The 26,717-nt window shown below is 42.8% G+C and overlaps 1 protein-coding gene and 1 long non-coding RNA gene across 3 annotated transcripts; one reads left to right on the forward strand and one right to left on the reverse strand.

Annotated features, from left to right (window-relative positions):
* Positions 1–10,560: 10,560 nt before the first annotated feature.
* On the reverse strand, positions 10,561–18,771 carry LOC123049962 (uncharacterized). The gene is made up of 11 exons (XM_044472818.1): positions 18,462–18,771; positions 17,966–18,046; positions 16,194–17,294; positions 15,183–15,268; positions 13,799–14,592; positions 13,292–13,708; positions 12,455–13,199; positions 12,155–12,385; positions 11,962–12,083; positions 11,450–11,881; positions 10,561–11,370 (listed from the first exon to the last, which is right to left on the reverse strand). The coding sequence occupies exons 1-11, from the start codon at positions 18,540–18,542 to the stop codon at positions 10,697–10,699; spliced, it is 4,764 nt and encodes a 1,587-aa protein (XP_044328753.1). The 5' UTR covers positions 18,543–18,771; the 3' UTR covers positions 10,561–10,696.
* Positions 18,772–24,132: 5,361 nt separating this feature from the next.
* On the forward strand, positions 24,133–26,266 carry LOC123127066 (uncharacterized). Of its 2 annotated transcripts, XR_006462161.1 has the most exons (3): positions 24,133–24,411; positions 25,651–25,755; positions 25,829–26,266. It is a non-coding gene; the product is annotated as an uncharacterized lncRNA (long non-coding RNA). The 2 variants fall into 2 exon arrangements; XR_006462160.1 differs by lacking the exon at positions 25,651–25,755.
* Positions 26,267–26,717: the final 451 nt, after the last annotated feature.

Below are 26,717 nucleotides of genomic sequence, written 5' to 3' on the forward strand. Positions count from 1 at the left end.
GCGACAAACCAAGGCATTAATGGTAGACATGTGGTCAGACAAAATTGTGCAAAGGGTGCTGAAGCAGTGTTGACGAGTACCAGCTTCAAGTTGGTGACTGGGTCTATCGGTACCGGAAGATGGACAGGAGTTGACCATGTAGAATCTGAGAAAGTAACGGAGAGTCTGGAATTGTCAAAAGCTGAGAGAGTACATGGCCGTATATTCTGTGGTGTTCAGTGCACATGGCAAAGTGCGGATGACAAATACAGAAGGAGGTGGAGTGCTATAGCGGTGGGACATGTCAGAGACTATCCGGAAGAAGGGTGAAACAACTGCGAATTTGACTCAGGGTGACACAGGGCGACGGTGCAATTCCTTCAAGTTTCAGACAAGCGGTCAAGAAAGAGCGGTGATATTGAGTTCAGGTAACTCTTATGTGTGACGTCCAATATGTGAGTTGTTCACTTTCGCACAGGTTAATGATCGGTGTGTGATGGCGTTGAATGAATTCTCCGGAAGTTGGAAGTACAACGTAGAGTAATGAGGAACTTAATTTTGCTCAAGTATTGACTGTGAAGAAGACGAGAAGGGACTACAGTTGTAGGTGGAGTCACATGGAGTCTGGGAGTAGCAGCAGTGCTCATGGTGTATCTCAAGTCCAATGTACATGGAGGTTTGACGCACGAACGAATTCAAGGTGGTGGAGAATATTCGCCAATGTGGAGTTTGTTAAAATTGTGTCGAATATTGTGTACGAGATAGGTTACAGTTGGACTTGTAGTTGTATTGTGTTTAGATAGGATATGGAGTTGTGTCTAAGTAGGACACTTGTATCCTAGGCCTCTCATATATAGCGGGGCTAGACACACGATGTAATCTATGCCAACATAATAGCACGGGCACGCGGGGAGCCGACGGTGTGTGTCGGCGCCCGGGCGGCCAGGGTGCGGTATTGTGACGGTGTCACGGGGAGGAGCGCCCGTAGTCATGTCCCAGGGATATAGCCATATCGATAAACCTCGTTAACAAATTTCGGTGTCGTATCTCGTGTGATTGCTTGGTTCTCGGTAGATCGACGGAGGCCTCGGATTTATTCTAACATATTAGCCATGGCTCAGGCCTACTACCAAACCGCTCCTGTCCAGTGTCCTCTCCAGCGAACCGAGCTTTACATGCACCTCTTCTTGCGCCAAGCTGCTGCTGGACCAAACCGTAACCAAAGCCGAAATACTCAACCCAAAAGTGCAACCTAGCGGGTTTGGTGTGACCGCGGCTAGCGATTGGACCATAGCTGACAGGCTCGAGCCTAGCGCAAAGATTGTCGCCCGTGCAAAGGGCTTCCACATGCAGACCGGCATTACCAATACCAGCTGGTACACTTCCTTCAACATGGTGTTTGAGGATGAAAGGTAAATTGGGCATGAGATACTCATGTGCATTTCACATGATTCTAAACTTCCTTTCTTTATTTTGGAAAATGATCGACAGCTACCCCTCTCTAATCCTTATCATAGCAAATAGAAAAATGATGGGCACATGAAATTATGCCATTGTTATGCACTGCAATAAGCCTCTCCTAGCAGCATGTCAATCATATTCATGTGCATGGAACAGGTTTAGCGGGTCTACTCTCCAAGTGATGGGGGTTAGAGCATGTACAACCGTTCGGCCTCCCAGGGCGCTAAAAAAAAGCGGTCTGGGGGCGAACCGGCGCTAGTTCGGCCCCTGGGGGCGACCTAGCTTCCAGTCACGCCCCCAGGCGCCGCCCTCAGGACGCGAAAAATTCGAATTTGGTCGTTCCCGCGCGAGCCGTTTCGGCCTCGATTTGGTCCGCCGAGGCAGCCGCAGACACGCGCGCCGCATTGTCGCGGGCCTTTTTGGTGATGGCCCTGTTCCGCCGGTCGGCGGTGACAGCCTCCCGCCGCTGAACTTCCACCCTCCACTCGGCGTTTGACATGCCCGGTGGCTTGGTCGGCGGCGCCCTCGGCTTCCTCTGCTTCGGCTGGGCGACAGAGGCGGTCGCGGCTGCCGCCGTGCGGGGGGCGACGTACTTCTTCGGTGGCATGGCGGCCGGCTGGGAGGGAGGCGAGTGGGAGGGAGTTTGGCGGGAGGAAGGAAGAGTACGGGAGGGAAGTGGGGAAAACGCGGGAAGAAACGGCGGAAAGAGGCGCTCGCCTCGCCGACAGGGCGGACCCACGCGGCCTTTTCGTTTGTGCCGGCGCCCCAGGCGCCCTCCAGGAAGCCGGGTTCGGCCTGGGTCCGCCGGCACCAGTTTCGCCCCGAGCCGACGAAAAACGGGCTTCTAGGAACGCGACTGGACCGTTTTTTCGACGCCGGCGTGGCAAAATCGCCTGGGAAGGATCTGTTGGGGGTGCGGCTAGAGATGCTCTTACTCCATCAGATGGTCAGTGGGCCATTTCTGGTGGAACTGGAGAATTTGCTTTGGCACATGGTATCATCAAGCAGAAAGTAGTCCAGGGTAATGCAGATGAAAATGTTAAAGAACTTCATGTGCATGCGTTCTACACTAAAATGAACACTTCAGTGGTAAGTGAAATGTTTTGGATCTTGTACATACCTTTCTGTTCATCTACTTCATTGTATATATATCAAATGAATTAGTACTACCAATCCGCCAAAAAAAAAGAATTAGTACCACCAAGCCTCGACCCAAATACACCTTTCATGTTGTTCTATATAATTCAATATAAATTGAAAATTTAAGTTATCTATGATAAGCTTGACGTGCATGTGGTAGACAGCTTAATTAGGTCCCATCAAATCATTGGATCATCAAGGCGAACTAGGTGTTTTTTATTATCCAAAGTCAAAGTTAATGGACTTATTCTACTTTTTTTGCGGAATAATGGACTTATTCTACTTAATCTCTAATGTTCTTCTGTAGGTTCCTGGTGCAACTGATGGAAAGTCCTGGACACTCGGAGCTTGAAATTGTGCATGGATTGCCATGTAAAAGTGTATTGCTCACGAAGTGACATGGCTTTATACTTTGGGCACTCTACACAACACTTAAATTTCTATTTTCTAAAATAATGTGGTTGTACCAAATCCTACTTATGTATTTCCAGGAGTCAGTCTGTGATTTGGTGTCATGTTCTATATCCAACTATGTGAATGCTATTTCAATAAACATGGTGTGTTTTCTTGTAAACTAATGAGTGTCTCTTTTTAATGGATGAGTATGTCTTTTATTAATGGATGAGTATGTCTTCTATTAATGTATGAGTATGTCTTTGTTTACCTATAATACTATTTCGGCTTGCACATCTGGGGACAAAGAACAATCATGTGTGTAATATAACGTATAAAATAACAAACATCGGTTTCACCTTTGCCCTCTTGGTTGTATCCCGTGCACCCATTGACTCTTTGACCAATTGTTCACCCCTACGCCAATAAAATGCCTGACAACATTATAAGGCCACTTCTAACAAGGAGAGTGATCGCTCGAGACCCTCAGTGCTTGCGGCATCCCACGTTATCATATTGGCCTTGTAATCAAAATCCTGAGATTTACTAGGGATGTTATATTTGAGAGAACATAGGAAGAATAAACGGTGCCAATGTTTAGGTCTGATGGTTTGTTGGTTGGCATTGTTCCGCCCTGCTTAATGGAATGGGTCGACAAAGATTGTAAGAATATTCAAACATTTTAATATAATGGTGTTTTCGAAGGTGAAAAGATAGTGTTGATGCTTCTGAAATGTGTAGGCGCTTATTATCAATAAGCAAACCATCATTTCTAGCGGGACCTTCTACAGTGGGAAAGATACGAAGGAGGAATGGGATGCTCGCTTACAAAAACACCAACGACATACCTCCCTTGTACTCTTCAATGAATGAAACTCACAAGTTGGCTTCCTTTTTTAGATTTATCAAACTCTTGTGTCATCACATGCATGCATGTGCACTTGTGTATTTTGTTTGTTTGACTAATGTACTTCTTGTGTCAACATTGAAATGTGGTGTATGCATGTACATGGATGTGTATGTAGGTGATATATCATTCTTTGCTATGTGCTAATAATGACAAATGGGGTCCCTGCGACCGACAAGGAGCAAGCACTGCGGTTTGCGACCGATAAGGAGCGGGCACATCGTCTCAGGAAGGCAATGTTCACATGGATCAACAGTGTTCAAACGACTTAGGGTGGCATAGAGGCGACCCCGAAGGAGAGCAGGTGGATGGGACCGAAGGGTAGAACTCTACCATAGCCGGGTGGGTGGTTCCTGAGGCTCTTCTGGAAGGCAGGTCTCTGATCCGAAACGGGTGGAGCGCTAGGATGTTTTAAAGTCAAACGCATGCATGTAATGAATATCAATATAATGTAACGTATTGGAATTTCGGTATATGGATGCATGTAAGAACGTGATGCATCAATTTGTCTATGAAATGTAATGTGCAAAATGTTACCACGGCAGCAAAAGACGTTGGAGGGTGAGTAGTGGCGCCCGCCACTGGTAACCTGCAGTAGTCTTTCACAAAATCCAAACCCCTTGATCCCTTCTTATTTTGATTAACAAACGCTCATCCCGTTATTTTTCTCTCCTTGTCTTGATCCTCTCATCGCCACGAGAACTGAGCAGCACCTCTCCACCACGACCCCGAGCAACAACGCCATATCTCTTGTGTTACGTCCCTAGGGTGGCCATCTTCACGGGAACTAAGAAACCAACCCTTCGCAGAATGAACAAGTAATCACTCAACACCTCACCTACTGCACAGCAATTGGATTGTAACACTAAATGCATTCGTGTCCTTGGTGTCATTTTTCATTGCATGATAAATGTTTAGATATAGGCTTCTTAACAACCCTAAAAGTATGTTTTGTCACCGCACAAAAGGTTGGAACGGCTCGTTCGCTATCTCTTCGCATAGTGTAAGTTGTGAAAGACCATGACTGCTTATGTTCAAGAAGAGAGAGTATGGATGTATCCAATTTTCTCCTATGCATGCTTATGTCAGCTTATGGAGTAACAGCGGATGCCACAGATGAATCTCAAATGGTTTGTTAAGGTTGTCTTTTAAGTCATTGCATTGAATTTTCAAACGACGATAATACAATAAGATTACTAGCAGTTGGGGAGGTGCATGAGCGAAATGCATTGTAAGCAGAGAAAGTACAACACGCCAAGATATACTCCCTCTGTTCCTAAATGTAAGTCTTTGTAGTGATTCCACTAGGTGAACTACATACGAAGCAAAATAAATGAATCCACACTTAAAATGCAACTACATACATCTGTATGTAGTTCATAATGAAATCTCTACAGACTTATATTTAGGAACAGAGGGAGTACATAGTTATGATGTGAACACACAATCATTCTAGAAGTTGTTATTTCACAAGATATTTGGATTTGGTAATGCATATTTGTGGTTTACCAAAGCCTCGCAATGATATAAATGTTCTTTGCGAAAATAGACGAGAGCATGCTCCAAAGTGAACAATAACATGGGGTGTCACCTCGCAAATGGTTCTTTCCCTAAATGGGCCACATTTGCGAAACCATATCATCAAAAAAACCATTGGACTTCGACAAACTTGCTCCGCCATTGTTCATAGACAAATCTTGATTTTCAGATCAAGCCACACTGGGCAAAATCATGACAGCTTTTTACATTGTGCATAATGCAATAACTGAAGATGAGCATTAAGGCCAAGAAGACTAGTTCTGACATGTAGGAGAAAGCATGACAGTTTCTTATGAGCAGCACATCAAAATAGAAAAGGGATCTTTCTCGAAAAGGTTAACTATATAAAGAGGGAAAAACTTTGTTATATTGGGAACTGTCCTAGTCACTTGTTCTTGCCTAATGTTGTGGGCCAATAGGTTACTAGATGGGCTGTAGGCACAATCATTGTTTGACACCATGGGCCAAGACAATGGCAGGCGCAACAATCAGAAGTTCTGTACCTGACATTGGCAGGCACGTTAGGAGAGTGATGCATTTACTTGACATGAGTATCTGCCTGGAAGGCAGCTCCAGTTGCATCATCCTACCGACAACCAGCTTTTGATAGCAATCAAAACCAAACTAATTCTCAAAAACATTAACACGGAAGGGGCACCGTTTCCAGTAGCTACAACTCCCGAAAAACCGAACCTGGCACCATTCACTCACAAAAGTAAGCCAAAGGCTTTGCTCGCACACTGGTAGTAATGCTGATAGTTGTTACACCTGCAATGACCAAAACTATAAGCGGGTCTGTTTTTTTAGGGGAAACTATCAGCAGAATTTAACAAACCACAATCCAATTTTCGATTTGATCAGGTTAGTGAGGATTAAAAATATTACTCCCTCCGATCCAAAATAAGTGACGCAGTTTTGAACTAAGTTTAGTTCAAACTTAGTTGAAAACTGCGACACTTATTTTGGATCAGAGGGAGTACCACCTGATGCAACTCTGCAACGCTTGCGTAACAACTATCATATCTCAGCCCTTCCACGAGGCATAGATTTCAGGCATCAAACAGAACCTGTATGCTTGCCACCACCCTTTGTGGTATCTAAATCTATAATTTAAAACTGACCAGGATTAAAAGGCTGGGTCAGGTCTGAAAACCAGAAACAAAGATAAAGCAACTGAACATATTGAGGTTCTCATTTAAGATCCTCCTAGCAGGACAGCCATATTTTATGATTTACAACAACCAGGTTCATCCTAGATTCAAACATTAGAGAAAATACAAAAAAAAACAGAGCACTAGCACTAGTTAAATGAAACTGGTGCGATGTGTCATAACGAGCAGATGTCAAAACTAGCGGTGCAGTAAAAGCTATTGCACTTTTAAGGCAGTTGAAACTGGATAGCACTCTTGAGAAACAAAGTATGTCTGTAGTCCCTACACAATATCCTACTATGAACAAATACAATGCCCAGCATGGAAAAAAATAGCCCTTTAGGGATGTAACACTGTAATTTGTACCAATACTATGAGATGAGCCAAAATAATGTCATGCCATTTCTAGGCGACCCCCTACTACAACTTGCAGTTAGAGGACGCTATTGCTATATGGAAATGAAGAGAGAGCATGGTCTCAAAAATATATCCGCAATCTAGTTGCAATTATACGATTCATTCAAGACAAATTCATTCTTGAAGGAAACAGCATCACAAGTTCGATGATCTGATTTGACAGAGGGATCCAAAAGGAAATAAAGCCAAACCACTGAAGGCACACTTGTATGCCACGTAAGTAGCTCAAGAAGAATTGAGAAAGTAGGTGCTTCTGAAGTGAAACTACTAATTACCATACTTGAATTGTGTTTTGGAATAGGAACACTAAGCAATTGCCCATGGGTGATATTTCCAAGTGTGTTTCCAAAATAAACATTTTGACAATAGCACAGCACAGCAGTAATTTTCAATTCCACAGCCACTTTGAATAGGGTTTTCAAAGTGCATACATGAACTAACGTAAGAGTACTAACACGATATCAAATAAACTCTGTTACACCAAAATGTGCCTTTAATGTGGTCCTGCAGTTCTCTGATATGCTTAATACACGTACCAGACCATAGATGTAGGTAAGACAATGAGAGGTACTCACTGCAGCCTTACTCCTGAAGGGGCTAAAAGGTGCGGCGTAAAGACACCATACATGCATGCTAACATAGTGTAGCAGCAAAGTATCAACAATTCAGTGGTGCATCCGTACCCTGATGTTGCCGGTTCCGTTGCCCATTCATCTTGCAGGTTCTAGTATGCAGCTTGTTATAAATGTAATAGCACAGTACATCACTCAAGTTCCAATTAATTGAATAAAATATGAATGGAATGGCATACCTCTTTGATAATATCATCCCTTGTCTCTTGTACCAGCCAAAACCGAATAGTAGCAAACTGCACGTCAATACTTTGGTCACTGTTTTTGACATACGAAAATGGGATAACAACGAAGTGATAAAAAGGACAATTAAATACAGGAGTACATGAACAATGAGCAACATAAATGGCATACGCTTAGCACTAGTGTTGAGAAAACAGCAGCAGCAAGTCATGAAGCATTAATTCTTTAAACTACAGTGGAAACGATCAACAGGCGAAGAGTGATAGAAGAAGAGCTGACAGAACAGAGGAGGGCATAGAGATGAATAGTAAGAGAAGGCAGAGGAACACCATATCTCACTGGAGATAACAACGGAGGTATCGGTCCACAGGAGCCTAGTGTTCAAGCAACGTGACCCTCTGTTTGTTCCTCTTTCTTCAACCCTTTCGTTGGATATGGATCGTTTGGCCCCGATTCTTCTTTGCCACTCAGCTCCACCAAATGTCCCATCACCATTCTCTTTTCACCCAGCAAAGAGCTTAAGAGAACAGCAGACAGCTCCTCATCACTATTCGTAACAAGGGTTAGTTTGCTCTACAACATTCCAAATAAAATATGGCACTATACAAAGGAAACGACAAGTATACAATATTGTGTTGCAGTGCTGAAAGACAACGCGAGGAACATGATGAGAATTTGCGCAGCTGCATAGGGAAAACGTCATCCTCTGCTTAAGCGCTTGAGGAGTTCGGCTGCGATTTGAGAAGCACTGGTTGCTGGCGCTGGTTACCGTCTCTTTTGAGTTCCTATGTTTCTTCCTTATGACTGCTCTATTTCGTGATCTGCGTGACCTACTCCTGCGAGAGTAATGACTATTTTGCTCCTGCGTGAGCTTTTAAAACTGGTTATAGGAAAGTTGGTGGTGTCGTTGGGTTTTCGCCCTGCAGTGGGTGTCTCGATGACGAGCACCTACAGTAGGTTTCCCGACGATGCGTTGGACTTGCTTTCCCCGTTCCCGCATCCTTTCTGTCTGATTTGGACTGATGTATTTCCGTTATTTGGTTAATGGAAAGGGGTTATGCCCGGTTCAAAAAAAAAACAGTAAGCTAGAGTATTTTGCAACGGGGTACTAGTATCCTTGAAAACGCAATCAATGGAATTTGGACTGTTTTGTACATATTTGCTGATTTATATTCATAATAATACAGTGCTATAAATTACCTCCATGGTCAATAATCTTTGTAAAAGCATATCCAGTGGAATCCAAGCTCGCCAGAGATGGGCCACACCATTCATATAGGTGGAAATTTAGCAAAAGAGAGAAATGGTGCTTCTGCATTCATCGACGTGAGGATGGGCCCCACTCTGCGTAGGAGGAAAGAATTCGGTGTTGAATGCGTTGGGGTGGGTAAAGGTGCCATGGGGAGAATGAAAGCGACGGGTGCCAAGATGAATTCGGAACATACATCGAGGGTCAGGCATGCACCAACAATCAAGAATTTCGCCATCTTTTTACCATAAGTATCTATTTGATTTTATCTTGGTCCTCGCAGAGTGAAAAAATACGCTACAAAGGATCTGCATATACTTACGAGCAGTATCCATAAATGGCTAGTTTTTTGTAACCAACGCAGATTACCATACGAAAAAATCCCTCCGAAAATTGTGCTTGCGATTTTCATTTCAGACGACTTCGGCTATGTAGAAATAGCCCAATACGGAAAGGTGCCGCTCTGACTAAGAAACCAACGGCTTTGCTCAGTGAGCAAGGAATGCCGAAGTTATCAATTTGTCCGCTAAACTACAGAAGTAGGAATAATAGCACCAGGGATATATATATTATATTGTTTGATTGTTTCCATAAAACCAAAAACAGGCCCACGAATAGAAACGTATCCACTAGAGGGGCGGATACGAATATGATTGTAAATACAGAAGTTGCGGTCAATAAGGTAAGGACCATCAGAACACCAAGCCATCCATTGTAAAGACCATTTTTGGTTCCAATTATCCAGCTGCAGGAGCAATCCTGCAGGCTTGTACTTACGCAACTCTCTAAAATTAGTTTACTACTCCCTCCGTTCACTTTTATAAGACGTTTTAGGCATTTAAGACAGCACCTAAAACAGCTCAATTTCAGCTGTCTAAAATGACTTACAAAAATGAACAGAGGGAGTACATTTTGAGCACGGCATGTGATAAATATTCCCTAAGCATCAAAACGCAAGACACAGTCTCTTAACCGAATTTGAAAATATAGATTGGTTTCAGTGTTTACCATCTTGGCCAACCATGAATTAAACCCCTCCAAAAACTAATGAATTTGTGCACATGAGCCTTGAGTCCCTTATTTTATTGACGAGTGATTGTCCCATGTATCAAAAGTTTGCAAACGCAGATGAGAAAAATACAACTAATGAATTGCCAGCTAAGCTAACATTCTATAAGATGTCATAGAAAAGAAAGGGTACCGTGTAGTAGAACGTAGAGAAGCTGCCTCCCGCGTGTGAAACTCGATAACTCCTACCTCACTGCATGTCAAATGAAATTCAAGTTCAACAAAGACAAGCAATAATCCCCGGCGAATCAATGGACAACAAGTGGCACCTGCAGTACCTATTTGCTGTCATGATAGATATACATGCAAGTTCTGGTACTTCAAAATTTCGTCCACCAGGGTAAGTATCAAGTTAACGAAGGTGTATGAAAGTATTCACATTCCGCAACTAAAAACTCCATAGATCAAACAAAAGCAGTCAATACCATCACCAGACTAGCATGAACCAACAGTTGCAGGAGATGCATAGAGCAGTGCAATAAGACCAAGATGTTCATAATTTAACAACTATACCATACTTCTACCCTGTCTAAACTCCATAAAGTTAAACACAGCACAAAACTGTACACCCGCATATCTAAAGATGAAAAGAAGTATTTATGCCAGGCTTCTCCGGCAGAAACTGCTTTATCTCCAGAGCCTGGTTTCCTTTTGCAACACCAGGGAGAGGGAGGCCAAGAGAAAGAGACAGCGATCGATCATCTCCTGCGTCCGAACTGGCAAGTTTGCGCGTCTTTGCCGCTGTAGACAGGGATAGTGACAACAGAGGGGAGGAGGATCCCTGTTCTGCCTTCAGCGGTGCCTTATTCATAGTAGTATGTTCTGGAGAGCCTTCATCATCAGACGAAAGAACATGAACAACTTGATCTGAGATGGCTTTTGTCGTCGAACCTAGATCTGAGAGACCCTTGTATGCATAACGTGAGTCATCGTATGGAGTACGCCAACCAGCTGGTAGGGAATGTATCTTCGACAAGCGCTCGCTGGGTAGTTGTTCATCTCCATTAACAATCTTTTGCCTTTTGTAGCTTGACTCGGAATCATGCAAAACGAAGTCCGCCTTCAGGATTGATTCACTTTGATGTTGTAACGATACTTCTGTCAACGATGTGAGCGCCTTCTTCTTGGCCAATATATTGTCAGGCATTGATCTGCTTGCACCCACATGTCGTTCGACATAGCATGGAGCTTCATTCAGACTAAAGATCTCCTCATCCTTCATGCTGTCTCTGCCTTCAGTTCCTGAGCCACCTGGAATAAGTAAGATGATGATCAGCAAAACATCTAGCTGCAATCAGTAGCTCATGTTATTATTCTAAAATAGCAGCACCTGTTGTATCACTTGGATATTCCAATTTCATGTTGTGACCTCCTGAGCCCATGGGAGTATAAGTTTCACAGACAACTGCAGTACCACTTCCCAATACAATCTCCCTGGTGACTGCAGTTTCTTGATGATGTATTTCACATGCATCCAGATTTTCATTCCCATTTGTCGACCCCATCAAAGTCTTGTGATCTTCAGATGCACCTGACTTCTCTGTCTCTGATCCAAGTGATACGGGTGAATCATATAATTCATCATCAGGGCACTGGTTCAAATCTATACCCAAAGATTGAGGAACCTTAGGGGAACACACAGGCTTATCAAAAGGTTCAGTGGTTGACACTAGTGGACAAGGATTTTTCACTACAAGCTCTGTTGAGCTATTTGCTTTCCTCGCGTAGAAGACGCCCCAAAAGTAAAGAAAGCCATTCCACCCTGGAAATTATTGAATCAGTTAAATGAGTCACCCAGAGATTATTTTTTTAGACAATAAAAAGAACTAATGTAGGCCTTACGTTGAATCTTTTCCGGCAAATTATCAGATGACAAAATGAGAAGTTCAACGCCATTAATATTTGTTGTGAGGCACAAGTCTTCAACAAGCAACTTTTCCAAGAGTTTGCCGTATCTTTCATAACTGCAAGGAGACAGGGAAATCAGCTAGCTTATTGAGGACAGAAGATAAAGTAATCAAACATTGAGCATTACCTTTCAACATCTTGAGCAAAGAAAAAAAGAGCAATGTTATCTTCACTCGGCTGTACTTCCTTAAATTGATGTGGCCACGATGAACAACGTGGAACTTCTATGAGCCGAATTCTCTGAGGTAATTGTTTGACTACTTCAAGTGCTTTGGCCGAGGTACAGGTGGACAAGTGGGCCTGAATCCCATCATATAGTTCGGAAGAGATTCCAGTTCTTGAAACCTCAAAGATACCTCTGGAAAAGAAATACATGTTAAAAATATGATAACTAACTAGGTAACTGGGCTAAGGGGAGAGAACATACTGCCAGATGTAAGTCTGCTCTGGAATAACTAAAGTTCTGGAAAGATTCCCAAGAGTAGGCAACTGATCAAAAGAATCTTGATGCTTCAAATTTGGCTCGCTCAATTTGTTTTCAGGGGCACAGAGTTTTTGTGCCATTAGGGGATCATGTGGACTCTCGGGCAATATGTCTTCTGCAGCCTGAACTTCCTCTGCACTTTTAATTGACTTATGTTCAGTGCTTTCCAAAACCTCTTGCTGGCATTGTCCCACATTAGGAGTCAAATCTTCTGAAGCACTTTCTCTTGGAACCATACTTAGTAAATCTGATTCAGAAGTCATGGCCAAAGGCTGGCATTGTCCCACATTAGGAGTCAACTCTTCTGAAGAACTTGCTCTTGGCACCATACTTTGTGATTCAGAAGTCATGGCCAAAGGCTGGCATTGTCCCACATTAGGAGTCAAATCTTCTGAAGCGCTTGCTCTTGGCACCATATTTTGTAAATCTGTTTCACAGGTCATGGCCAATGGTGTGGAAAGCACCTCAGGATTAGTTGACATTTTATTATCATTTTTCCTAAGAATGAGTGAAGCTTCACCCACACAATCATTATCCTTATTAACATTTTCCACTGGAAGCAGTGGATCAGAAGTCTTTACAGTATTAGCATCTTTAGAAGAAACCACTCCTGTTGATGTTTGGTGAATAGCAATGCCCCGCTTTTCACTGTTACAGAAAGCAGAGATCTGCTTCTTTTCGATGTTACCTAATTGCAGCAAGCCATGGAATGAAAGCTTGTCAATAAACTGAACCCTGATATTTCCTCAAAAAAAATAATTAGAAATGAACAGTGCTTACCTGGCTTTTTGCTAGTTTTTAGTATGCTTGGTCCAGGCCTTGGATTATCTTGGTCGACTTTTCTATCTCCCGACTTCACAGAACTATCAGGCCTTGGTGATAAAGGTGGTTTCTGAAGAATAAAAGAAGGCCTTCTTTCTAAGAAACTCTTATCGCTCATCGGCTTCAACATTCTTGTTCTTTCATCTCGAGACAAGAGAGATGATTTATTCTGTTTTAATGAACTGGAGTCTTTACTAACTGAACCCTCGCGCTTGAATGACTCTGATTTCATAAGCTTTCTCATTGGCCCCTTTTCTCTAACATCTATTGGGGAATGTTTTACAGGCTTCAGCTTGCTTGCCACACCTTCTGCTAACTGCTTGACCTTTGGTTCGCTCTTCGAATTGTTGAAAGACAATTGTTTCGATAAAGGACCTAGTGGACCAAGTTAAGAAGTTAACAATGCAGTATACTAACAAAAAAAGGGAATAGACATATTATTGCGAATAAAGTGTTTGGTCAAACCTCGTGGTGAAGGAACTGGCGCTTTGCCATTAGCCAGGCTTCCTAATGAATATGACCGTGATAAGGTCATGGAACTTTTGACTGCCTGAACACCCTTCACTGGAGCATTATCAGGTGGCTTAAGATTTCCCTTGTTGGCTTTCTTAAACGAGTTTTGATGAGAGAAAATGTCATGTTTCCTAGGGCTTTCTGTCTTGAACGGCCTTGGATTAGAGGATGACGCATTCTCTGCATGCCTCTTGGACGATTTAGGTGGACTCAGCAGGCCTTCACTTGACATTGGCAATTCCATATCAGTGGCAATTCGCAATTTCTTACGATTCAATAAATCTTCTGAACTTTCGTACTTCTTGCCTAATCTTCCGGCTGATGGTGTGCCGCAAGTGGGTGGCCGTGTTTCCGTGTCAGAGGTGACAATTTGAAGCCTCTTACGATTTGCCATACTCCCAAAGTTTTTACTCTTTGCATCCAGCCTCCGGGCATTTGGGCTGGCACACTTCACTTGTCGTGCATCTGTATCAGTTGAGCCTGAATGCAGCTTTACATTATTACCAGACAAGTGATCAGTTACCGGTGTACCAGAAGCAATTTGTTGAGCGCCCAAATTAGTCAAAGCGGTCTGCAAGGTCTTAGGGTTGCTCATGCTTTCTGAATCTTGGTTCTTCCCATTTGAAATGTCAACTGTTGATGCACCGCGGTTGCCTCTTGTTTTAATTCGATCTTCATTAAGCTGGCATTCTTCACATAACCATTCACCATCTGGAACCTTATCCAATTTCACTCGCATGCAATAACTATTCAACAATAAATGTAATGTCAGTAGCTAGCATATTACTCCAAAATAAGTAGAATAGTCCAAATAAGTAAAAAAAATCCCTTCATAAGAGGCTACCATACAACCAGTAGAATAGTCCAAATAAGTAAAATATTTTCCCTTGTATGCAAAATGTTTTCCAAAATAAGTAAAATGTTTCTCCTCATATCTTTCCTTTCATCATCTACTCTGACGGAATTGATATGTATGTAAATATTGTAGAAAGAAAATTGCAATACATGTGTAAAGCCATCAGCATAGTATATTTTTGATAATAGAACCCTGATACATTATTATTATTATTTTTGAGAAACTACCCTAACAGATTGTTTGGTATATAAGTAGACACCTAGATTCAATCTATAGCCCCATCATGGTACATGTCTTAAAAGAGGGATGCAAGAATAATCATCCTCTGAAAGCTAGTTAATTTATGCACATAATTCATGCTTTCCAAAAATATTACTCCCAGTGTGAACAGAAAAATAACTTTCAAATCTGAGAAAGACTTCACTTGCAAATGAAATATTACTGATAACTTAAAATAAGGCATGGCGGTGTTTATCTTACGTATGCTCCGCCCCCTCAAGGCATCTAGTGCATGTAGCCAGAAGATATTCCCTACCGACATCTCCACATATATCACAAACATTAACCTGGGGTACAATGTAAACCAGAGAAGTAAGTGTTACAACACAATGATAATGAAAAAAATACAGACAGCAGAAAAGGAAATGCAACCAAAGCATATAATAAATTATATTCTCCAAGTGCACTCAAATATCATGGCAATATTTATGAAGCGTTAAGTCTTAATTAGGAGTTGAACCTACATGCAAATGGATATGCGATAGAAAACCCAGAATATGGTCCCTACCACCAAATCTTGGATGAGTACAAGGATATATATAACAAAATAAATTATATTCACCAGTTTCCACCGGATACTTTCTCATATAACAATTATCTCCATAGTACAAACTTCCCATTGAGTGTGTTATTATAAGCACAAATTTTTCCCTTCTGAGGAACCCAAGCACTAGTTTGTAAGTTTTTACGTTTTATGCTTCCATGGAGGTCGCTAACCAAAAGAATAAATCCTCTGTACTAAACTAAATCTTTACATAGTCGCCATGCATAACTAAAAATGATTAACGAGCTATACCAGATGTTATTATTTCATCATTTCACACATTGCACAGAAGACTATTTTGACTTCAAGCATCAAAGTAAAAATTCACGACTTCAATCAATTTTCCAGATGAAACAAAGAAGCAAATGGCTGGAGTGAGATAAAGGTCCATTTCATGTTCTAACAGTCCACAAGTATTCTACAGAATGTGTCATCTTAAGCATGTTCCACACCAACTGAACAGTGGCCTATATGTTAAACCTTCGTCAATACTTACTGATCTCTCGATCCAAGCTCACCCCAAACTTACAAATATGGGGTATCTTACATTTGAATTTTTGACTAAACACCATGTTAACTAAGGTTCACATAACAAATTAACATGATTATAGGAGCTGCATTTTGAAAGAGAGTACAGTGGCACAAAGAAGGATTGCGGAGATACTTACATCTATTAAGCTTTCTGAGTTCCCGCACTCTATCATAGCATCATTCTGTGTATTCAACTCTTTATCACTAGCTTTATCCGTTGGTAAACCTTGGTTCTGGTCTTGTTGAACATTGTCATTCCTCTTAGCAAAATCATCAGATAGAATGTCAGTGTGTTCTTGACTGCCATTCCTCGTGCAACGGGTGCCAGTTTCCAGTTCCGTTGATGAAGATCCAGCCTTGATTTTATTTTTGCTACTCGTACTGCAACTAGTCACCATATCATGCTTGTCACCACCAATCACAGGCCTGCTTAATTTTCCTCCTGGTAAATGATCTATGTCATTATTTGGAACTTCCTCAGAAGGTTGTTGCTCTAAATTATCTTGTGAATTCCCTAAACCCTGGCTTGACTTTTTAGGAGATAATCCTTGAGATGCACTAACAGAGGACTGAGTTCGGAGTAACTTTTTGGTCATAAATGTAGGAGAATCTGCAGGAGCTGATCGGTCGGATGAGCTAGGTGGGACAATATGAACATCAGATCTCTTCTTCTCTGTAGATTCTTCCACAAGGGAATTTCTTAGTCTGTTAGGACCAGCAATGTTCTTGTCCTTGACAGTGAGATCACGACTTGACGCAGAAGTAGATAGTTTATCCTTTTTCTTATCCAGCAGAAGTTTGCTTGCTGCTGATGTACCAGTAACACACGAGTTACTATCATCGTGGCACTCTTCTCTAGGTGACCTCGTATCGCTCAATAGCCTTCTACGTTTTGCCGGCATGTTAACCTCTGAATCTGCTGCAATGGATCTCGCCATAGCCTTATGTCCACCATTTTCGGAATAGGAAGCATGGCTTGAAGTGGCACTAAGTTCATCATCATTTTCACCTCCCTTTGTACGGAGCCCTTTCCCACTACGAACTAACAAATTAGTTCTTGATTCTGACCTTGCACAGCACGTTTGAGATGATCCGCAGTCCATATTGGAATCAACAGGTGCAAGATCTCTGTGTAGGCAAGAGGAGCAAGGAGCAGAACAGACATTACAAGTGCCAGATTCTGCTTTCACATGAGGACCATCACTTGGCACTGGTCTTTTTCTTACTGTAGGGTTGTCCTGGCAAAAGGTGGACCAACATTAAGTCTTGGTAAGCCACAAAAATGCACTCTACAGATACAACAGGAACATAACATGGGATGACTAAGTAGATCATCCCTGCAACTGATTAAAACATAAGATTAAGCATTGCTAGGATTAACATACTATCTCTGTTTCATCCGCAATCTGCTGGACTGATCTAAGATTTATTACCTTCAATCGACGGCTGGTAATCCAGAAGCATTTTCAAGATTAGGAAATGGACTGTTTGGCATACATTGTCTACTCACTTTATAAACATCAATGTACAGCGTATTATTCGCGGCAATAAAATCATGATTAGCCTATACTAACCGAGTAAAAAAAGGCCATTGGAGTGTAGTAATGAAATATTTCAAAGCGGATAAGTACTGTGAAGCCCTTTTTCACAGGAGATTAAGTCATCCCCAAAGCAGAGGATGCACTATACAGCATTATGGGATCAGAATCACCTATGAGCATCTGATGCCACACCAGCTAATCTACATGCGAGAGGCATCACAACGCACAGGAATAATGTAGACTAAACTCATCATATGAAACCTGTGGGCATCAGATGACCGAACCAACATGCGCATTTGCACGAAATTCCCATAGAAGAAGAATATGTTGCTGCATATTCAGGGACAACCACACCCTGCAATGCTCACCTCTATCTTGGGGGCCAGTCCCCGCTGTTCAGAGCCCTCTGCCCGTACTGCACCGCCACCGCGTTGTTCCTTGTTCGATTCCTGAAAGGAATAAACACAACAATAAATAACGAGCGCAACTCACGAAATCTGTTAGACTGACGCCTAAATCGGTGCGAAAAATAATATGACGAACCATACGGGGAATTCAAATCAATGGATTCGATCAAATCCGATTCGACCCTCGCAAAACCGCGTCGCCCGCAGACGCTCCCCAACCCCCAAAAAATAACCTAACGAAACAAGCAATCCACAAGCGCGCACGCGCGCACAGTGTCACGAACGCTCACGCGTAACGAAACCTCGAATCTCGAAGCCCCGACGCCACCTATGTCGCCCAATCCCATCCCATCCAATCCCCAAAAACCCGAGGCCGCCGCCGCCGCCACCAACAACAACCGAACGCAATCGTCAGGGGTAGACAGGGCGAGAGAACGGAAGCGGCGGACGGATGTACCTCGAGGAGCGCGAGATCCTTGTGGCGCGTACGATCGTAGAGATCCCTCATCGTGCGTTCGCGGTCTTGCGGCGCCCTCATATGCCCGGGCCAACCCCACCGCCCCCTCGCCGATCGGGGCGAGCCCTACCGCCCGGCGGCGAGCGGCGCGGCGCCGTCCATCCGCAACCAGTCCTCCGGAGAGAGACGGAGATGGGTTGGGGTTTCGCTCTAGCGTGGGGAGGAAGCAGCGGAGCGCAGCCGATGAGGGAGGGAGGGAGGGAGGAGAGGGGAGGGGAGGGGATGAGAGAGAGTGCTTCAGTTTTGGAGTCCCTCGGGGCGGTGACGCGACGGGGGAGCGAGAGGAGAGGAGAGGGGGGACGGGGAAATGAAACGGGACGGGAACGAGGATGGGTTGGCGGGCCCCGTCTGTCAGTCACACGTCATAGCCCATAGCCACAGCTTTAAAATGGTTTTGTAGCAAGTATTTATTTGTTTATCAAAAATAAGCAAGTATTTATTTACCTACCAGGCAAAGGCTGTGATTTTTCTGTGCAGTTAAAGGGAATTATGTAACTTTTCTAGGGTGGGAATATTTTTTTAGTATGCCAAAACAGGCCATTACAGACTGGATACTTATCTACGTTACTTGACTCAGACCCGACTACAACCCGACATTGGTTCTTTCGTCACTCTTCGTGTCCGTGAACGGGTGATTATCCCTACTTTGCGACCTAACCACTTTTACAATATTTTCATAAAATAAATTTGATAAAAGAGGTAAAACATTTGTTTTCTTTGTTATTTACTTTGATTCAGACCAGACAGTTGTTCTTTCGTCACACTTCGTGTTCGCGAGGGTGATACTAATGCTAATTTACGACCTACCCGCTTTTACAAAATCTACAAAATAATGTCAAGAGTTAAAACATTTATTTCCTAATATCTTTTACTTTGACTCAAATCTGACTATGACCAGACAATTGTTCTTTCGTCACACCTTGTGTTCGCAAGCGCTTTACTCATTCTACGACCTACCCACCTCTACGAGATTTATCAAATAATCCAAGAAAAAATGTTTATTTTCCATGTTTATCTACTTGCAATCAGACAATGGTTCTTTCGTCATACATTGCGTTCTCAAGCGCATGGATAATCCTGTTCCGTGATCTTTCAACCCTTATGAGATCTCCCCAAACAATTTTGGGATATAAATATTTATACCCTATGTGTATTATATTATACTTGTATCTCGCTGCAACCCCAGTTTCAAAAAAATATCTCGCCGCAACCAATTTTTGGTTCTTTCGTCACACCTTGTGCTCACAAGCACCCGACTAATCATATTATGGCCACATTTGCAATAGACAAATCATGAGTTTTTCTTTGGTACACCCCGCTAAAAATTTACACGAATCTTAAAGTTGCTTAAAAGGACTAGCCATATCAGCATGCAGATCAAATGCATTGAATAGATTGATGTTTTACAAAATACTATATTATCCTTTCTGATTGAAATGGATAACTTGTAATCTTCATCTTCAATCTACATCAAAATCTGTACACTTTCTATAGGGATGAAGCAAAGCAAAATCTAAATTATTTACTTTCCTTCTTAAAAGATTTTTTTGCATGGTTAAAAAGGTTGTACTTTACTATAAGCAACAATGAGGCCATAATTTGCACGTACATGAGTACTCCTCTGAATATACAATGTTTTGTATATTTTAATATGCACCACAAATGGATTGAAACAAGTGAATAAACACACTAAAATGTGTCTATATATATTTGATTATTAAAAAAGTTAGAATATATTGTATTTATGAACGGAGGGAGTACGCTCGCAAGTCACAAGCATTGCACCGATTCTAAATAGGGTTAATCTAGTTGTGGTGTGCTTCTTTTACGTACGTCCATTTTGATGACAAGTATTTCCGGACGGAGGGAGTAAACGAGATTCACATCTTAGGCACGTACGCGTAACGCGAGCGTGGTATGTCGACGCTTCGGTGCGTACGTACTATGCATCTCGCCGACATAAGAGCGTACGTACGTACCGTTGTCCGTTGCTGCTCCTTTCAGTACAAAATCGAATGACATATCGCTTGTTGGTACGTTTTCATGGTATTACACTGTTCATAAGTTGACATCGTTACCGCGTGCAGCAAAAGTCAGAATTCAGCGCGCGTGCCCGTGTCATGCTACGACCAGCCCGACCCACAGACCAATTAGCGTATGTATGCATGCTCTACATGATAGTATAGTATATACGGAATACATACGAAAGTGCATATTGTATGTATTGTCTGTCCATGCATGCATGGACTTACGAGCATACGTTTTGAGTCGATGCAAAAAAAAAAAAAAGCATACGTTTTGAGCAAAATATATATCTAGCTACCATATACAAAAATCAAGAATATAATTTTACTCTGTGCCTTTACCTGACGTGAGTGGTCTGGTAGACGTCGCGTCGTTGTAGCATGTCGATCGATTAACATAGTAGTATTGGATTTGCGTAGACGTTTCTCGTGAACACGTTTCTCAGGCTCGGTGTTTACTGACCTGTCCGCATCCAATGGATCGATGTGGAGCCGGAACTACGCATCTTATACTCTGAAAAAAGGACTACGCATTTTTTTTTCCATCGCGATGAAAAAAGAAACACGAGTTACACATGGTAGCTATAGCTGGTCGCCTACTATGGACACAGCGTGTGCTACCTACGTGCAAGTATTGCATGTAGTATGTACTCGGGGAAAATAGCGGAGCCGCCTTTTTGCCTCGCCGGCTCAAGCTTCCCCGATCGTCAGAAGTCATGGGGCTCCGGTGGATCATAGCCAAACAGGGACCGATCCATCAATCGATGTGCGTATATATGATCCATACAACGCAAAACAAAATCACGACGAGTAGAAAGGTCTAATCGCGCGGTGCATGTTATCGAATGAACGGAGAACGAGATTCTACGGGCAACGACGTGTCAACGAATTACTCGCTAGGGAGTCACCTTGGCACCTTTTCTCTCACTTTATCTGTTTACCATGCAACTTGCTGAGCATCTTTCGTCGCCGTCCATCCAAGTAGCTTTCCATGATTCTATCTTCTCGTAAATAAGCAGGAAATTACCCCGATTATACATGTACGTCCGGTAGTGCGTGCAGACACACATTATTTTTCCCACCGGAAAACTTGCGGCAAAAAGGAAAAAAGATGGACATCCGATGCTTACTTGCACGCACACGACATGCCCTAAATTAGTAGGGATGGATTTTTACTTTCGGAACCGACGCGGACGACAGTTCCAAACTGTAGAGCCTAAATTAGTAGGGATGATTTCGCTCTTCCAACCGCACGAGATAGTACAGACCTATATGTACCAGTACCTCTTTATTAGTTTCAAAAAACAAATACTATACCTCTCCTTACAGCCACTGACGAGTTGGACCTGTGAAGCACTCGGACCCGCGGGTCAGTGAAACGTCCAGTGAATGGCTGGGTGTGCGAGGTAAACGGTAGGGGTAGGGGACAGGGTGGGGGATGGGCTCAGACGTGTTTCACAAGGTATTCCGAGGCGCAGATTGCGCCCAGTATAGCTATCCTGACACGTGGTCGGCCCTGATGCCACCATACAGTACTGTGTTTGCGACACGTCCAACGTAGTGCTCCGCGCACGGAAAGGGGACACCCCCGTCACATGTGATTCCACCGAGATTACATGCGTTTGGAAATGGAAAAGACTTCTATCATTTTATGTAGCAGCTAGCAGGTATTTCATGTTTGTTTTTTCTTTATTTTTCAGCGGGTTTTTGCACTGGTGGTTTGATCCTTTTTCCGAAAAGAAAAAAAATCTCTGACCTAGCATAAAGACTCGCATCGGTGGCACGGCTTGCATGGGTGCGTGCAGGCAGTATTTGATGCCCGAGCCATGTGGAAGCGGGTGGACGGGCGCGTCGCTCTGCCGATGACGCGTGGGCCTCGCTCCTGCTCCACTTGTCCTCGTCCCGCCTGCGCCGCCGCATGCACCGTCCGAGACCAGCAGCACGAACCGCTCCGCGCGACGGCCCGGGAGCGCGCGCCGGATGCGTGGCCCGCCCGACCGCCTTCCAGAAGGTCTCGCCCGCCCGGCCCGGCGCCCCACGCAACGCGGCGCGCGCCTGGTCCGCTGCGCCGGCCAGCAGGACGGGGCAGTGGCCGCCCCCCACGTGGCACGCGCTTGCATGCGGTCGATCTTTTCCCTCGTCGCGGCGGGCGCGGGGGCGGGAGACATGCATGCAGTGCATGCGTCGACGTGCTTGATGGAGTAGTACGATGGAGCGATGGAGTAGAGGGGCAGCCATCATTGTGGCTTTACAAGCACGAACCTGATTTTATTATTAGTACGGATGGAAGAAGCCTAAGTCTGGTTATAGTGGAAAGTAACTTAGACTAGTGTCATATGCACGACACTAGTTTAAATTACCACCTTCATAGTGCAAAGTAATATAATAGTAGTGTCATAGTTGGCTTCATTTATTAGTTTGTAGACTTATCCTTTCTTAAAAAGCGTTATGTTACAGTAACGTACTCCCTCCTTTCCGGTTTATAAGGCTCAATTTAAAAATCTCACCAATCAAGGTAGATGATGAGTGATGAAATATTTTTTATAGTTTGCAAAAGCACCCAATTAATGCTCTTGTTTTCTTTAAAAAATTATGTTTACGAATGCATTAATTGCAATGCATGCATGCATAAAGTGCATGCATTGGTCAATTTTCTCTTAATACTTGCATGCGATGATTTAATGCACCTTGAAGTCTGAACATGTGATGGGGAACAACCAAATTGAGCCTTATAAAATGAAAAAACTAAAATTTTAAGATAAGCCCTATAAACCGGAAAGGATGAAGTATTATGTTACTCTAAACACATATCTCCTCATTAAATACATGCCACATAAGCAAACTTGTCTTGGACTGTGCTATGTTACTAGCTAAGTTACTCCCAGTATGACCAGCCTAACTAGGAGTGTAGATTTTGAAAACGACGTCCGGAAATTCTACCGGGGTCGAGCATATTATGTGTCTGGTTTTTTAATTCTGAAAATCATTGGATATACTCCATCCTGCATGTCCTGGACAACCCTAGGAACATATACATCGGGCATGCATCGAGCCACCGGCCCTAGCGCACCGTCAAACGTCGAAAATCAAGCGAATCCATGGCATTCGGGCAGAGATTTTCTATTGCAGCAAAGGGCGGCTTGTGCCGAGAAAACTAAGACTGGGTATTATTATTGCATGTATCGCGTCGACCAAAAACTAATCAAATGTCTAACAGGTCAGCAAAAGCAGAGGATACAATATGCACACATGCGTAAACGCAGAGGCCCACATGGCTGCTCGTGATGGTGGCCGGCCAGCTAGTTGACTAAATAATGGAGCAGGACTACGTATGCAAAACTTCACCTCGAACCACTTTTGCCATTCTTACGGTAATATAAACGGGAGTATGATCAAGTAGGTCATACGGAGTCGTACACGTACCTGGGAAAAATATCCTGTACTCCCGAGGATTCGGTGCTCCGGCTGCACCGTGCACATCCTGAGCTTTGGATAAAGAATGTAGGGATGCGATGAGAACCGAACGCCCCACCCTTCAACTTTTTCAAAAATCACCTCACGTAAGTACAGAATAGGTGTAACGCTTCTCCAATCTGTGATGCCCCAAGCTTACACGAACAGTTAGGGATAGGGCCATAGGGTGCTGCGGCGGCGGACCTCGCCGTGTGCTGCTCCGCGACTTCACCGGCGGCTACGGTGCGACCTCGCTGTTTTCCAACGTACAACAGACAACCCGTCCCATCCCCGCGCCGCTATTCTCCCACCTCGGCGCCACCCCCTCACCTCACCTAGCACGTACCTCCGCCATCCGCCGATGCCTAGATCCGCCATCAGCCGACACCGTAGAAGAGAAAATCGGCCTTCAGGTATCCTTTTCGATGATACAACCTTGTTTTTTTATTGTATATTTTGGTTCGAATCCATCATCCCCTTGCTGATTGTGTTAGATGTAGCTCCTCTCTGGGTAAAATTTGATGATATCTCTCTGTATCAGGGCGAAGAAAAAATAGTCGCTGAAAAAACTTGCTATTTTTTTTTGCGTAGACTACATATTTGTGCAAGTACATATAGAAAAATGGCAGCAACTTGTGGCTTGAGATTAGTGCGAAGTAATTTCAACTGAGTTCAAAGTAAAATGTCAGCAAACGTACGTATACAAAAAAAATCAGAAACTTGGAACAAGTAGTTTTGGTGTGAGGTGCATGAAGCATCTAGCACCTTTACAAATTAATGGAGGTTAATAATAGTACATCCATTCCCATCTAGTCAGATCCTTGGTTATATTTTAGAATCAATTGTTCTGACACAACCAATGAAGAAAATGGCTGGTATGGATGAGCAAAACAGTTTTACTTAGAAGGAAAGGAAACAAAAAGAAAAGAGAAGCTAGATACAGCAGGAAATCCATTTTTTGCAAGTTTTGATTCAGAGTTCTTTCCTTTTCCGCATGTTCATCCTAATCCTATGTATTGGTGAAGATCGAATAGTCCAAAATAAATGAGCTACTACCTGAACATTATTGTTCGTTTGTTCTGAAATAAGTGGAGGCTAGCAATCTTAGGACATTTAATTTCATTTCATCCTCCTCTGCTACTATGACCACCATGCCAATTAGAATGGAGCTAAAATAGTAACAGGTAGATTTCGTTTGGAACAAATATGAGGAAATTACAAAAACGCGTGGAACAATTATCAGGGAAAAAATCTCATCATGTAAGGAATGAGTCTGCAGCTAATTAATTAGAAGGAGCAAATTAAGTAGCAGATGAGATGTGATTGGTGGGCATACTATCGTTGGGCCCATGGAAGTGGATGAAGAACTATTGCATCCCATTGTTGATCATATCCACCTTGTAATCACACATCACCTTGACACAACAACTGAGAAAACATAGCCAAAAGGATTCTTCTTTCAGAACTAGTTTTGGTCATTGGTCTTCCTCATTCAGGTGTAAAAAAATTATTACTTATACAAGTAGTTTTGGTTGACTGAATTAAATTTATTAGCTCTTTTGTCTTCCTCATTCAGATGCAATATTTTACTTATAGAAGTAGTTTTGGTTGACTGAATTAAATGTATTAGCTCTTTTGTCTTCCTCATTCAGGTGTAAATAAAGGAACTAAATTCCTACAAATTTAGCATTTTTTGCTATGTGTCATGACATGCCTTGATGCATTGCTAAATATATGTTGTTGCACTCAGGAAAAAGGTAAATAAACCATAATTTAAATAGTATATCGTTTGTCATGTTTTCACAAATTCACTTTTCTTCTTGTTTGCAGAGCAAGTAGCGTCTACAAAGGTTCAACATCAGCAAATTGTTCTGATTACCAAGACGGACATGACAACTCAAACAATATTTATATATGATCGATTAAAACATGTTGAATATGTTTGCAAAAAAAATTCACTTGAACTTGCTTGATATTTTGCAGCACAGTGCAACCCATTGGAGCAGACATCCTTTACTTTCCAGTAAATAATGGATGAAAAAGTGCCTTCGTTCATGTGATATATTGACCTAGTTCAAGTACACCTGGTTGAATATGTTGGTCCAATATATGTATACCCGCTAATTTGCTATGCCTTGGTTGTAAATATTGGGATGCAACTCGAGTTATGTGTTTCATGGTAGATTTGTGTGTTTTATCACGCATGTCGTTCATGATATTGTTGTTGTACTATGAGCTTTGAAATGGCGAGATGGTTGTTGTGTTGCCTTCTAAGTTGACAAAGGTGGTTAATATGACTGATGTTGTCCTCTCTGCATCTTTGGTGCAGAATTTATGAGTCCAAAAATCTTGGTTCATGAACTTACTACTCTTTCTTTTCTTAGAATTACTTTTACCTTCTGAAAACAACTTGCCAAATGTTTTTGTCCTTCATATAGGGACATCTGTTGTATGTACACGTGTTGGATGAATGCATCAGTGTGACAAAAGAAGCTACCTACGCACATGATGGATATGTTCTTTTTGTTCCTAAACTGGAGCGGCACATCTTTTGAAGTTAGACTAGAGTATGGGAAAGGGCTCTCAAAAAAAAAAGAGTATGGGAAAGTTAATTATTATGTACGTACATGGGGGGCTTTATGCAAAATTCATAGGATGAGGCGTCCACATTACATCTAGTACCTACGTTTCTCATCCAACGACTGTGCTGCTCACGGTG

The sequence above is a fragment of the Triticum aestivum genome, chromosome 1A, assembly GCF_018294505.1.
Source record: "Triticum aestivum cultivar Chinese Spring chromosome 1A, IWGSC CS RefSeq v2.1, whole genome shotgun sequence".
Taxonomy (NCBI): Eukaryota; Viridiplantae; Streptophyta; class Magnoliopsida; order Poales; family Poaceae; genus Triticum; species Triticum aestivum.

What these genes read in the sequence shown, in the direction of transcription:
- LOC123049962 (XM_044472818.1), bottom strand. Translation starts at nt 18,542, where the DNA reads ATGAGGGCGCCGCAAGACCGCGAACGCACGATGAGGGATCTCTACGAT. An exon ending in AGGATCTCGCGCTCCTCGAG is followed by an intron (nt 18,047 to 18,461) that starts GTACATCCGTCC and finishes TATTCCTTTCAG; the next exon opens with GAATCGAACAAGGAACAACG. An exon ending in GAGCAGACTTACATCTGGCA is followed by an intron (nt 12,386 to 12,454) that starts GTATGTTCTCTC and finishes TTTCTTTTCCAG; the next exon opens with AGGTATCTTTGAGGTTTCAA.